General features: G+C 46.2%; 1 protein-coding gene and 1 non-coding gene across 2 annotated transcripts; both read left to right on the forward strand.

Annotated features, from left to right (window-relative positions):
- Positions 1 to 2,822: 2,822 nt before the first annotated feature.
- On the forward strand, positions 2,823 to 2,925 carry LOC144150357 (U6 spliceosomal RNA). The gene has a single exon (XR_013318511.1). It is a non-coding gene; the product is annotated as a U6 spliceosomal RNA (small nuclear RNA).
- A 1,087-nt stretch (positions 2,926 to 4,012) lies between these two features.
- Positions 4,013 to 12,544, forward strand: Ix (mediator complex subunit intersex). The gene is made up of 4 exons (XM_077681836.1): positions 4,013 to 4,301; positions 4,383 to 4,441; positions 4,523 to 4,616; positions 12,128 to 12,544. Exons 1-4 carry the CDS (start codon positions 4,101 to 4,103, stop codon positions 12,338 to 12,340), a joined length of 567 nt encoding a protein of 188 aa, XP_077537962.1. The 5' UTR covers positions 4,013 to 4,100; the 3' UTR covers positions 12,341 to 12,544.
- The last annotated feature ends 997 nt before the right edge of the window (positions 12,545 to 13,541 follow it).

The raw sequence follows: 13,541 nt of genomic DNA on the forward strand, positions 1-13,541 counted from the left end.
ATGAGCCGGCAGCCTTCGCTCTGGAGGCCAAACGTGTCTGGACGTCCAGATCGCTGCTGGTCACAAGGTTCTCCCACAGCTCAGGGGTGGGAATGGGGGATGGAAGAGGGGGGAGGTTGGGGTTGTGCTTGCACTCTAACTGGACCGGCAGGCCGACTCCATTGGCCACCGACCAGCACCCGCTGTGTTGCCGATGGTTGGCAGTCGGCCAAGGCTGCTTGGGGCATCCTTTGCGGCCACATGTTTCCCCTGCTTTATAAGCGATGCAATTGTAAAAAAATTCCCCACATTTCCCCGAGGGGAAGAATGTGAAAGTGCGAATGCACGAGTTGAATTTGCGCGGTTCGGTAATGTTTGCGAAAGAGAGATCACACACACACACACAACTACAAAGAAAGAAAGATGCATTTATTCACAGACACCTATTTGTGTTGTCGTTGTACTTGATTGCTAGAGCGGATCTCAGCTTTGAAATTTCGTGTCAGTACTCCTTTAAGCGGGTGCATTAGCCCTTCTCACGCCCGATTCCTGGCCAATCCCCCACGTGGGTATGTGCCATGTCAGCGGCCAGGCAGCGCGCGCCCATCTCCCCCCGTTGCTAGGGAAGACGAGGAGCGCGCGCACCCGCAGCTGTTGCTATGCGGACTACGGCGGCGGACGATTCAGGCCCCCCTAAAAAGTGCATTCGCACTTAAAAGGAACCAGCTGAGATCCGACTACAATCACACAGCCATGTTTCTTGGCGGTGACGCTCTTTCTCTCGATAAAGCGGAAGTTTGGGGCAGTTATCTAATTGCAGTCTTCTTGTCATGATGATGATGGTGATGATGAGGATGCCCTCAATGTTTTTGGACGTACCCACTAGCGGGTTTGGCCAGAGCTAACTCACTTATTGTAATTGTCGTTTTGCGCTGGCTTTCTTTATTTTTCTTTTCAATATTCCACGTATTTAGTGCATGACCATCTGATTTGATGACCAAACTGAATTTTTCGCTCCGTACCGGCGGCTGTGGTATATGTTTGGAAATTTTGGAAAACTTCGAAATACTCGGCTCCAAATTTGGGCCCGAGGGATTTTTCACTTAGTCGGATTATGTGCACAAAAGGCGGTCGAAAACAATCCGTAAACCAGCTGGCACCAGCTACCATTTTCTTTAGGGCTGCACGAATAATGAACGACAACCAAGGAGAGGGACTTAGGTAAAATGTGACACGCGTCCGCTAATAAAAACATGTTAATTACAGCTATTTCGCACTGCACTTGAAATGACTTATATAGATTATTTTCGCGATTCGGTAAAAATCCAGTATTTCCAACTTGTTGGGCAATATATGTACCTTATGTACCTATCCCCACTATTTTCTCGGTTTAAATGCAGGGGCAAAGCCGGTGTTGGCTGTTCAGCGTATAATGCATGGCCATTCACGATTAGCGCACTGCTTTTCGTACTTCTGGCTTCCACGTAAGTACTTTATAGCTACTGCAGGGCACTATACCGCTTATAGTACACTAGTAATTTACCATATAGCATTCCTTTTACTACCTTGAGCCACCATTTTCCATATAAATTGCAACTGGCTACTTCAGGTAAGTGTGAACACCTTTCGCATGTTCTGCTGAAATACAGGGTGTTGCGACGATGATTGGAACCCTTTAAAAAAATTTCCTGAGCGATCCGCCGCTCTGTTCGCGCTCAAACTTCACACAAAGGTCGCATTTTGTGGTCTATTTTGTTTGACACCGGGAACAACAACGGTACTTACCTGTTTATTCTGAAAATAAATAAAAACGATTTTCGCCTATGGGAAAATGGCCGCTGATTTGGACGTACGAGCCAGCGCAAGTTGATGTTGGAACGACGGAACCATCTGCAGAGTGAAACGCATGTTTGGGATTCGCGTACGGAGCCAAATGGTGCAGCAGGCGATCAGAAAATGCACCTAGAAATGAGCTAACAGACGATCAGAAAACCCGGTTTTCGGGCTCGCACGTCCAAATCGCCGCCATTTTCCCATAAGCGAAAATCGTTTTTATTTATTTTCAGAATAAACAGGTAAGTACTGTTGTTGTTCCAGGTGACAAACAAAATAGACCACAAAATGCGACCTTTGTGTGAAGTTTGAGCGTGAACAGAGCGGCGGATCGCCCAGGAAAAAAATTTAAAGTGAAAAACTATCGTCGCAACCCACTGTATTTGAAATTGCGGGGCGCAGATGACTGAGCCCCACTTGATATACAAACATCAACACACGAAACGAGAACACTCGAAAGCCAACGCAAACGCTGAAACTGCGTGGTTTGGGGATGACCCGTGCAGACTGCGGCCGCGATGCACCGGCATTCCACCTCCGTAGCCAGCGGCTTCCGGAGGGCGTAAAAAGCCGCTTAGCGTTACTTACGCCTCCCTTGTTGCAATTCCCCGAATGGCCTCGATTAACTTTTTTCCTCCATGTTTGCAAGCACTGATTTGCAAGAGCCAGCGATGAACTTCCAAAATTTGCCTGTCGTGTTCATTCAAATTTTCGCGCAGGTTTTAGATGCGGTTTTTAGAACACAGAGGGCGCTGAAAAGCAATCGCGTTTTTTAACCCACTCAGTAGTATTAACCCATGTCATACTTAATACTGGAGTTAGTTTATCTGAAATACAATAGTTAAAATAAAGGATAATTGTAACATCAAATTAAAAAAGTAAATCTGTTAAAAGAATTGCATTGCTATTTTGTTTTTATTTAAAACTTTTGTTACGTTCCGTGCCACTCACTGTTCTTTGTTCATTTTATGGACTCGGGCTATATATGCGGCTACAAATTCTATGTTGGTGTACTTCCAAAGTACATATACTAAAATTGGAACGATACAGAGAAGATTAGCATGGCCCCTGCGCAAGGATGACACGCAAAATCGTGAAGCGTTCCACATTTTTTTGCAAATTTTATTGCCAAAAGAGGCCGATCTCAATTTTTCAACCAGGGTCGAAAATGCTCTGGGGCCGGGCAACTTCTTTGGGATTGTACTCGCCGAAACACGCAGAGACAAACTACTTGAAGTAATTTGAAACAGAGACTGACACGGACATATATATATATATACTGCATACAGTTTCACCTGCGTCTACCTATCTGCAAATAAAAAAAGAACACTCGGTTTCTTGAATTTCCGGCAGCAGCGGCTGGTTTTATTTGCTGTTTGAAGTGAAAGACGAAAACGCATGGTATTTCACCGCACTGTAAACATCCGTCCGGGCCCAGTGTCCGAATAATGCCTCATTTGCGGCGCTCCTTAATCTTACACAGCCCTGCAGCTTACGTATTATCTACTGAAACACAAATTTCAACAATAATCCCCGCTATTCACGCACAGAATACATAACAATTTAAATTACCAGACCTCACATGTTTCGTATCGTACCTGCTCTTGCATGACTGAGCTGAACCAAATCTCAGCATGCCTGGGTCGTTGGGAGTGATAATTATGAAAATTCTCCATGCCTACACCCGATTTTTAATCACGCTATGAATGTTCGCGAGTGCAAAATGTGAGGACTGACGCAATCCTTGTAAGAAAAAAAAAAAAAAAAAAGGAGACGGAACACGTTAAATGTTGTGAAGTTTGAGCCATAAAATTTCACACTAATATACTAGTATATTAGTACTTATATATTACTAATATAGTAGTATATTAGTACTAATATATTAGTATGAAACTGTATGGTTTGAGCACAGTCAGTTTGATAGCTAGGTTTGATTATTTTGATTTCATTCAGCGCTGAAATAACTGGCCTCTTTTCTTTGCCTGCCAAATACAGTTTGTGTAGACCCTGGTCTCCTCGATTTGGACTGCACTTTCTGCATGAATTTAGAATGAGTTCAGCCAGTTCAGCTAGAGTGTACTCTAGTACACTCTAGTTCAGCGCAGGAAGCGCTGGCGCCGCCACTGCACAACCAGCCCTGTACGAGGCGTTGCCTGTACTTTCGTCGTGACTTTTGTCGTCTGCTACCTGAATGAGTGCAGCCAAATCGAAGACACCAAACCGAGGAGACGTGCATCTATGAAAACCGCTATTTACACGTCCGTACTCCCTTTTTCACTGTTCGAAAGATGGCTGCTCCCATGCAGGGTTTGCCTTCCGGAGGCGCAGGCCCTCCTTCTGGGCCGCCGGGAGGTCCGTCTATGCCCCAGCACCCAGGTCAAGCTCAGGCAGCTCATCCTTCGCAAGGTCAGACGTCTACTACAGAGGTCAAGTTTGATAATGTAGCGAAAGTGAAGGCGCTGGTTTGGTCCCTGAAAGACGCTCTCTCGGTAAGCTCGCGCACCGAACGTCTCCCGCTCTCCTGCTATTTCGTCATCGCAAATATTTTCTCCTATCCATTTTTTTTTTAGAATCTGACGAGAGTGGCAGCTACGAACATATATCATACCGCCGCAGTGGACAACGGCGTGTAAGTGTTTTCTTGCTTCGCGTTTTCGGCCAAAGCTGTCGTGTGTCGCGGGCGTAGTCAACCCACTTTTGAATCGTGCAGGCGATCGAACACATCGGACGAGTCGACGCCTCCAAGGCTGGACAAGGCCCTCGAGGATTTTTTCTCGATTTGCAACCAGATTGAGCTCAGCCTTGTGAGTATTCGGCAGTCGTCTTTCTTTCGCCGGTCGTTGGAATTGTTGTAGACCGCTCAGGTTTCACGCATTTCGTGAGCCGACTTCGAAACGCGACGACTTAATTCATCGGAGCAAATGACGGAAAATGCATCCATGTTGACGTGTCCGAACGCGTATTCGAATTTCGAAGGTCCGCGTTATGATTATAAAGGAATTGTTAAGGCAATATTCACGCGAAAAGTAACTGCTGCGCAGATTTCACGGTAGTAGTTTATATGAACATTTGGTTTTTAAGCATTTCCATCCTGGTATCGGTTAATTCTGTATATTCCCTGACACACGAACGGTCCTCCACACAGGTTAATAAATGTAATGTCTTCCAGACATGATGATAGCTCGCTATGCTTTTTAATCGAAGGGCATATATTTGAATGTCGTTGGCATTAACTGACACGCAACACAATCGTCGCTTCTCTGGTGTTCCTTTTTGGAGATATGTTACTCCCGTGATCTCGCTTGACACAAGAAAGGAGTTTGTCTTTTTGTTAATACATAGAAGTAGCATAAAGTGGGAAAAGTTTTGTGCTTGAAAAATGAGAGTTCTACGCAGTTGCGTCGCCAAAAACTGCAAGAGTGAAGCTTTCGTAACCTTATTCATAGTCCCTGCGCTAAATTGACGGCATGGTAATGTGCTCGAAGATATCTTGGAAACAAAGTGGTAAAGTAGATGCATGATCATAATTAAGGAAGAGGAGGAGTAATGGGCCTGTTCGATTTTCCACTTCCGGCTCCCCACGGGCTGCAGGGGGGCAAGAGGTGGTCAGTCCTTTTTCTCAGGCAGCTCAATTCGTCACTTCCGGGCGGCGCCAGATCGCCTGTGATTTTCTTCGTTGAGCAATCTCTGGGGCCCCGCGGTCTGACAGAACCACCTGGACATTTTTGTTCGGGCAGCTTGCTGGCTCCAATCTGGAAGCTAGTAGACTACACTCTTAGCAGATGATCAGAAGAACTATTGTTTGAGGCATACATCCGCTTTTCAACCGATGCGTATAAGTACCCAAGGAACAACCCGGGAAAAGATTCAAACAAGTCGGCAAGTGCGGGACGTTCCAGAGGAGGATGTGTTCTCAAGGACCGTGTCGATTTCGCAAGTCAAGGAAGAATGAATGACGAGCGATGGCAAGAGGCAGTCAGTGTCACTGCATCATGCTCGCTTTCACCTTTGGAAAGAAGCCAATCCAGGTCGAGCGCGCTGACAAAAGCAGCGATGCATTCTGTGAAGTGTACTGTAGCAGACGACAGAAAAGAGGCTGCTCTCCTCAGTGCCCATTGGGGCTGGGCTACACGGTGTACGCCTTGCGCTTGAACCTGGCTTGCGTCTCACTTCTCTGTGAAGCCAGTTGCACACTTGCCAACCAGATGGCAGCACGAGTTGATGAGCACTGACTTCATGTTGCATTTTTGCATGCCTGTGCACACTGGGTGGTTGCTGCTGAAAAAAAACGAAACAAATTTTTGCATCGGAGTGTATATGTTCCTCAAGCATGCTTGAGGAACTACAATCAGAAAGCGTGGCTGTGTGGCTAAAAATAAATACGAATAAATCTAAAGTAACGAGGAATAAGCCTGCAAAGAATGGCCTCTTCAGCTTAGGAAATGAAATGCTAGAAGTAAAATAATACGTACAGCCGCCTCGGACAGATGTCTAGGGCTGACCCCAACCACGAGAAAGAAATCCGGCACAGAATAGCAGGTATGGGCTGGGGAGCACTAGGAAAACACTCCAAATACTGAAAAGTAAGCTACCCCTGTTACTCAAAAGAAAAATCTGTAAGTAGTGCATGCTGCCAGTGATGACATATGGAGCGGAAACTTGGTGCCTGATACCCCTGTCACACGGGCACTTTCAATCGCGATTGAGACGATCCGGATTGAGCTCAATTTGGGTCGGGCGCATGCTACACGGCAGTGTCAATCGTGATCGAGCTTGATCCCGGTTGAACTCGATCCTGGTTTCTCAAGCGCGATCGAACGAAAGCGCCGATACTCTCGTCCCCACTCAGTAATGACACAGAAGGTGACAACTTCAACTAACGCTACAAACTGTGTCAAATAACTTGACCCAAACAAGCGTGCGGTAACATTTCCCTAGTTACGTATACCTACGATTGCGTGAAGTTAGCAGACGCCGGCCGCAAGTACATTGTTAGCGCCATCTGGCGTGCACGAGTGCAAGCGGTGCAACTTCTCGATCGTGATTGAAACGGGCCGTGTAGCAGCGGCAGTACGTTGAGCGCGCTCGAAAACTCGATCGCGATTCACTTCAATCGTGATTGAAAGTGCCCGTGTGACAGGGGTATTACTTAACAACTTGAAAGCAAGCTCAGATCGGCTCAACAGGCCATGGAACGTCTAATGTTAGGGGTAACACTCAGGGACAGGAAACGAGCTACCTGGATCAGGGAACGGACTAGAGAGGAAGATATCATAGTTGAAATAAAGAAAAAGAAATGGGCTTGGGGGTGCGCCATGTGGGAAGAGGAACCGACAACCTGTGGACAATTGGGGTAACAGAGTAGATACCAAGAGATGGCTCTAGAAGACGGGGAAGGCCAGTAATCCGATGGGGGGATGAAATGAGGAAATTCGGTGGCCAACAGTGGACTCGAGCGGAGCAGTACAGGAGCGGTTGGAGGTCAATGGGAGAGGTCTTCGTCCTGCCGTGACATGAGTAGGCTGATGCTGCTGATGATGATGTATATGTCGGCAACGAAGTCTGCGTGCCCGTGGATGCTGACTGACTGGAAATTTGAGACGTTCTGCAAGGCTGCATTGTTTTTTTGTTGTTTGTAAGCAACGCGGTTGCCTGTTTTAAAGGTGCTGATTGAAGCGAAGCTGGGAAGACATGGACAACTTTTGCTAGCAAGCGTGGAGCTGCTTCGTTATTAGCCGTTTGCGTCTCTGAGAGTGTGTGAAGATGCACGGGCAGGGATTAATCTAAGCCTGTCTTACTTGATGGTGGCTGCTTTGTGTGTCGCTTGACGATTTAGTGACCCTTTCCTCTATCCCCACATTTTCTCAGTCATTCAAAAACACTTTGTGCGTGCATTGTGTTTACAGCAGCATTGCCAGATGGTGTGAAATTCGGCACCAGATTGTGAAAACCTGGGGGAGATTTTGGGGTTGCTGGTGGTGTTGAGGTGCCGGGTACGGTCACCCCAGACAATATAGTACGGTGAAAAGTGGTGAAAAGTCGTGTGACTGCTTTAAACCGGTTTCCTTTCCCTGAATGAAAGCTTTTTTCCGCTCCTAAACTCACCGAGAGCCACTAACATTATTGGAGACTACATGCATATTCTAGTGTGCTCTATAAGTATTGTGTGCTTTTTTCCGCTCCTAAACTTACCGAGAGCCACTAACGTTATTAGAGACTACATGCATATTCTAGTGTGCTCTATAAGTATTGTGTGTTTTCACAACTGCTTGAAAGTAATGAAAACTCCAATTTGTATTTGTTTTGTATTTCGAACAAATCACAGTGGATCACAAACATCATAGGAAATATTTTGTGCCGGACGTGTGCCACTAGCACTCCCCCTGTAATAAATTTCTCACTTATTTGCGACAGCTAGAAAAGCTTTGTGTGGCATGTTGATTGTACTACAATAACCAGCCAAGTGTTAAATGCTCGCGTATGTATACTTGAGAGAGATATACGTTGCACTAGAGCTTGTTCGAATATAAATGGGCGAAATTGCACAGTGACTGCAGCGACTTTCTGTGCGAGCAAGCCCATAGAAAATGGTGGAGCAATTGCTCTATAAACAGGCATTGCAATGGGTATGAAGAAGAAATTTTATTTTACTTTTCAAACTTATTTTGCTAATTTAATGGTAGAAGTAATCGAGTCACCACTTCGTTTTTTTTAAATTAATTATAGAGGTAATCAAGTCACCCCCTCCAGGATAGGATGGTTTGCTATAAGCAATAAAGACCCCCCCATCTTCAAGGCTATGTTTTGACGGCACGTGCAGAGATGATGTGGGAGCAGGAAATAATTAAGGTATAGCGGGTTTGCTTTAGTTCCGGGAAAATTTCGACAACGGGTTAGTGTTGAAGCCTCTTTCCGATCTGGCAGCCTTGGTTTTCAGCCTTATATGGCTGCATGCAGGGAGGAGGCAACTGATTTTGCTAGGAAAAAGCATCCCTTCATAACTCTGTGCAGTGTAAATGCAATTCATTGAAACATTGGAGGGACATTGTCCCAACATGATGTGGCTGGCTGACACCAGGGTGCGAGTTGTGGTGGGTGGCCGTATTTTTTTTGTGGCTGTAACGGGAGAAAATGCCCACACGCACCAATTCTGAAACCACATTGCCATAACCATTCATAACCAAGTCCATTGGTAATAGTACTCTGTCCCGGTATGCCTCTCTCCTGATGTGTTTGATTCTGTGCACTAAAAGTTGAAAATAGCCCCCCATTAAAGAAAAAAAAGAGCTTAAATGTCAAATCAGTAATGGGACTATAACTTATTTCGCAGTTACTTGGGCACTTATTTCGTTCAGTTCTGGCAATGTCTGCGGCCAGTGAACATGGAACTTTAGTGAGTGATTCAAATAGTAACAGATTTGATGGGTAAATGTAAGGCAAGGAAAATAGCTTGAGCTGTCAGGGCTCACAGGCTTTCTCATTACCAAATTCTCTAACTATCTCCTCTATCTTATTTGGTACATTCCTTTGTGACTTGAGGGGTATATATGCTTTCAGTCGGTGTCTTTTTACCCATTGCGTCACAGTGAAAAAGGGGAGTTCCTAAAGAAATCACGAACACAAAATACAAGTTTTACTGATTGAAACCACGACTGCTTTGACCCAATAACAGTGCTGATGATTTTCAGTGATGACGATAACTTCAAACAAGCTAGGTTATCAGAAGTGCAGCCGGTGTAGTGGGGATTCAGGAGCCACTTTCTCGCCCAGACCTTATGACATCACAGCGACTTGTTTGTGTGACTGGCAACCGCTGCTGGAAGCGTGGTCACCAAAAAAAACGTGACCTGTTGTTGCGATGCCGTTTGATCACACCACTCTGGTGATAACCTGCCGTTACCACGTTCGACTCGATGGAGCTTTATTGATCTCAAACGAAACAACATACAGTGCGCATATACAGGAGGAGGTCCCGAAGTCAAAGACTGCAGGGGGACCTCCTGTAATACAAGCATCAACGAGTAAATGTTTTAACAAACAGTGGTTACAGTACTATGTTGAAACAGACGAAACGGAGATATTACAAAACTGAGATTGTACAATTACAGTAAAAAAAAGCAAACAAAACGGGTGATAAAAGCAAACAAAATGAACTCAGATTGACTCTGAAGATGTGTGCGTAAGCTATTCTAGAAATAATAAATACTTCAAGCACTTTTTGTCAAGTGAGGCGAACAGTTTCATTCGTAAGCAGTAGAAAAATGCACAGCTTGTGTGCCATAATGAGTTTGAGCTTTAGGAAGTAAAGCATTGTTAACTCTGTTTTTAGCATTTTCCCTACTATCGCACTACTGATGTTGTGCGATAGTCCCATCAGAATCGTGCGATAGTCCCATCATTCCTTCTGATGGGATACGTCCCATCAGAAGGAATGGCCGGATGTAATGCCGCCCCCCTCCTTCTGTCTTGAGGAAGGCGAAGATGAGGCCTTCAGCTACGTTTGTTTGTTAGAAAAAAAAGTGGTGACTGTCACCTAGTTCACCCTCACAGGCTCTTTTAAGCATTGAAGCGTTGTCAGGCCTAATGCTCTCGAATCGCAGTGCACTTGTATTATTGGTCACTTTCACTAGTTCAAAGTTTCATTAATTCGAACTGAGACGGTTTCCGTTTGTGGTTTGTATTAACGAGCTTTTGCTGTACTTTACGGTCAAGCATACTGTTTGCAGAAGAACAGGTAGAAGAGAGAGGAACTAGGAGCTTCTCAAAATGATTAGCTGCCTACTATCTCTGCTCCCTTTGCCCAACCTTTTTTTACATTTGGTGCTGAAATCCCGTGCAGCAATGACTGGACTCTCTACGCACAATTGGTTGGGCCTAGTAATCTCTTGTCTGCTGTGCCACTTCACACCACGAGTGGCAAAGGAATAGTCTGAAACATACGACACTGAACGCAGAAAAGTTGGGCGAACAGAGGAGAGACAGGAGGGCCACCAATTGTTCTGAGAAGCTGATGCTCATTCCTCTACCTCTTTTTCTACGCCTTCACTTTTGGCAGGTCAGGTCGTCTGAACCGAGTGAGATGGGAAGACCAAAATTATTGAGTTTAGGTAGTTGAAGAAAAACCGCCAGCTTTCAAAAAATTGCCCGCGCGCGTCGCTGCAAACGTTGTTGGAAGACGGTAGTCTTCTGCCGGCCGTGCCGCATAACCGAATCTCCACTCTCACCTGCCCATGTCTCTAGCACTGTTCCCTTCCTGTTTCGGTCCGACACACCATTGGAGGTTTGTGGAGTTCAGCTTTGCCGCCTTTTGTTGGGGGCTGCTGGGACTTGGCGCGCAAGCCACGAGTCTGAGACTCATGTGCCAGCCTTGTTCATAGTTTGTGGGTAAAACATTGTTTTCACCGTTTTTTTTTTTTGAAATGCAGAGCACTTCAGGGGCTCGCCTGGTTGTTGTTCATCGTAGCTCGCTTGCTGGACCCAAGTAGAGCCACGCGGCATTCTGTCATCTCGGCGTAACCCAGAGGCTTCGAAAGCCAAGCTGTTTATTTAGTCGTAAGCTTTCGAAGCTTGTGCACCGGTGACCCTCGTCCTGCATCTCCCCGTTGTTTAGCGCAAAGAAAACTGCAGGTACTGCATTTGAGGCAAAATATACGCGACTAACTGGCAGCGCCCGCGTTCATTTAGTTAGGAATGCTTGTTGGGTTGGTTTTTATGATAGTAAGTGGAAAAAAAGTAGCAGTGCAATGCTTGCAATGCTGGCAGGTGCGGGAGGAAAAGCAAGCACAAAAAGAACAGAACTCCCGCTGGCGGAGTTCCAGACAACGGACACGCGAGCACTGCGAAGCGGGAAATTTGAACTGCATTGGGCGGTAGCAGTGAGCGGAAAACGGTGCTGCAGCCCATTATGGTGAATCACTGCTCTGCACTTCCGACAGTGTTCACATTGAGTGGAACGGCTTTTTTTTTTCTGACAAAAATTGAGCGCACATTTAATTAAAAGAACGCTGCAAACACCAGTTATATCGCGACATTCTTCCTCAAATAAGCCTAATTATTATGTTTTTGCTGAACCATGTTGACATATATGGAGCATATTTTTAGATTTATTAGATTGAAAATGTTTCGCCTGTGTTGTAAAGGTGTCGCTCCAGAACTCTTCCTACTTTGTCCGGTCGGCTGAATCAAGGGACAGACAGATAAACGGAGCAAAGTTTTCGCGTTGCGAGTAGCCAAAGAAAGGCTGTCGCCTTTTCAAAAAGCTTTGGAGTGCCCCCCTGGTTTGTTCCAACCGCTCCCTGTTGTGTCCACCTCGCAGCGGACCATCCAGGAGTGTGCCCTGCAGCTGCGCGACAGCCACCAGTACCTGCCCGTGCCGGTGGTGGCTACCAAGCCGGACCCGAGCAACCCGCAGGACGGAACGCTCTCCTACAGCCAGTACATCAACACCATCCGCGCACAGGTCAGCTTCGCCAAGGCCGTGCAGGACGTGCTCAACGAGGGCGCCCGCCGCATCAACCAACCCGAGTAGGCGGGGAGCTCGCATCTGCCTCCCCCCTCGTCTTCATCGGAACTCTCTCTTTCTTTTTTCATTTCATTACGCGTGGGTGAATGTGGACGCGTGAGTGGTGTTTTGTACTGGTGAGACTGGAAACCACAGCATTGTGCATTCCATGTAAAATCTTCCTGGGGAGGTGCTGTACTTCATGACGGGGAATAAAGTCGCTGTGGTGAGCGCATTTCTGAAGTGCATGGTTTGAGTTTTAGTGGTTGCTGAGTTGATTTCACTGGCAAAGGTGTGGTGTGGACCAAACGGTGCCGTTTTTTTACGGTGCGTGGTTTGGCTACGGTCGTGTCGTCTGTTTGTATGTGGCCGTACGGGTGTGGCCGTTAGTGATGGGATAAACCTGACGTTTCGCTTTCTGTCGCTTTTGCTCCTCCTGCAAACTTTTCCTGGTGGCTGTGACGTTTAGTTACTGCTAAAAAAAGGTGGGATGCAGACACAAAGCCAAATGCTGGTGAAAATGTATGGCCATAGGAAGCAATGAAATGCAGGTTGCGAACGAGGCACAAAAAAATTGGCTTGCTTTGGTAGTGATGTTTCCGTGTCTGTCAACACCCCGATGCTTATAGTTTTGCAAGTTTCACTCCATGTCTATTGCATTCAGGCATGCACAGAACCCCCTTTACCCAATAATGGCATTATGTCAAATGGCTGTGCATTTTTGTATGTAGCAATGAGTTAATGGCAGTAAGCACCTAACGCCATCTTTTTATGCATGCACAGCACATGTATAAGGCTATCGGGAGAGGTCAGGATGTAAGTATTGAATAATTGCAGGTATGTGGAGGGGAATTCAGCTACCGTATTTATTTGATTTTAAGCACCCACTTTTTTCCACGATCGCGATGCCCAAAGTAAGGGGGGTGGGGCTTAATTTCGAAGAACCTAAATTACCCGCGGCGAGACGGTCGCAACGAGGCGGGCGCAAGGGATAATGTTTTTGGCAAATATTCAAAAAGAAAAATAGGCACAGACAGTCAATCCAAAGTTAAAGTCTGATCCTCAATCACTCTCACAACCATTCAAGTCCTTTGTGCTCCTTGGGCCACCGCTCTGAGTATCCCCCAGCAGTTCGTCTTTTGTTCTGTTGAAGTGGTTTGTGATTGAAAACTTCATAAATCTCTTGGCCACAACGTCAACCCGGGCTTGCTTCCACGCGTCTGAAATT

This window comes from Haemaphysalis longicornis, unplaced genomic scaffold, assembly GCF_048455015.1.
Source record: "Haemaphysalis longicornis isolate Haplotype H1 unplaced genomic scaffold, Haemaphysalis longicornis Haplotype H1 scaffold_8, whole genome shotgun sequence".
Taxonomy (NCBI): Eukaryota; Metazoa; Arthropoda; class Arachnida; order Ixodida; family Ixodidae; genus Haemaphysalis; species Haemaphysalis longicornis.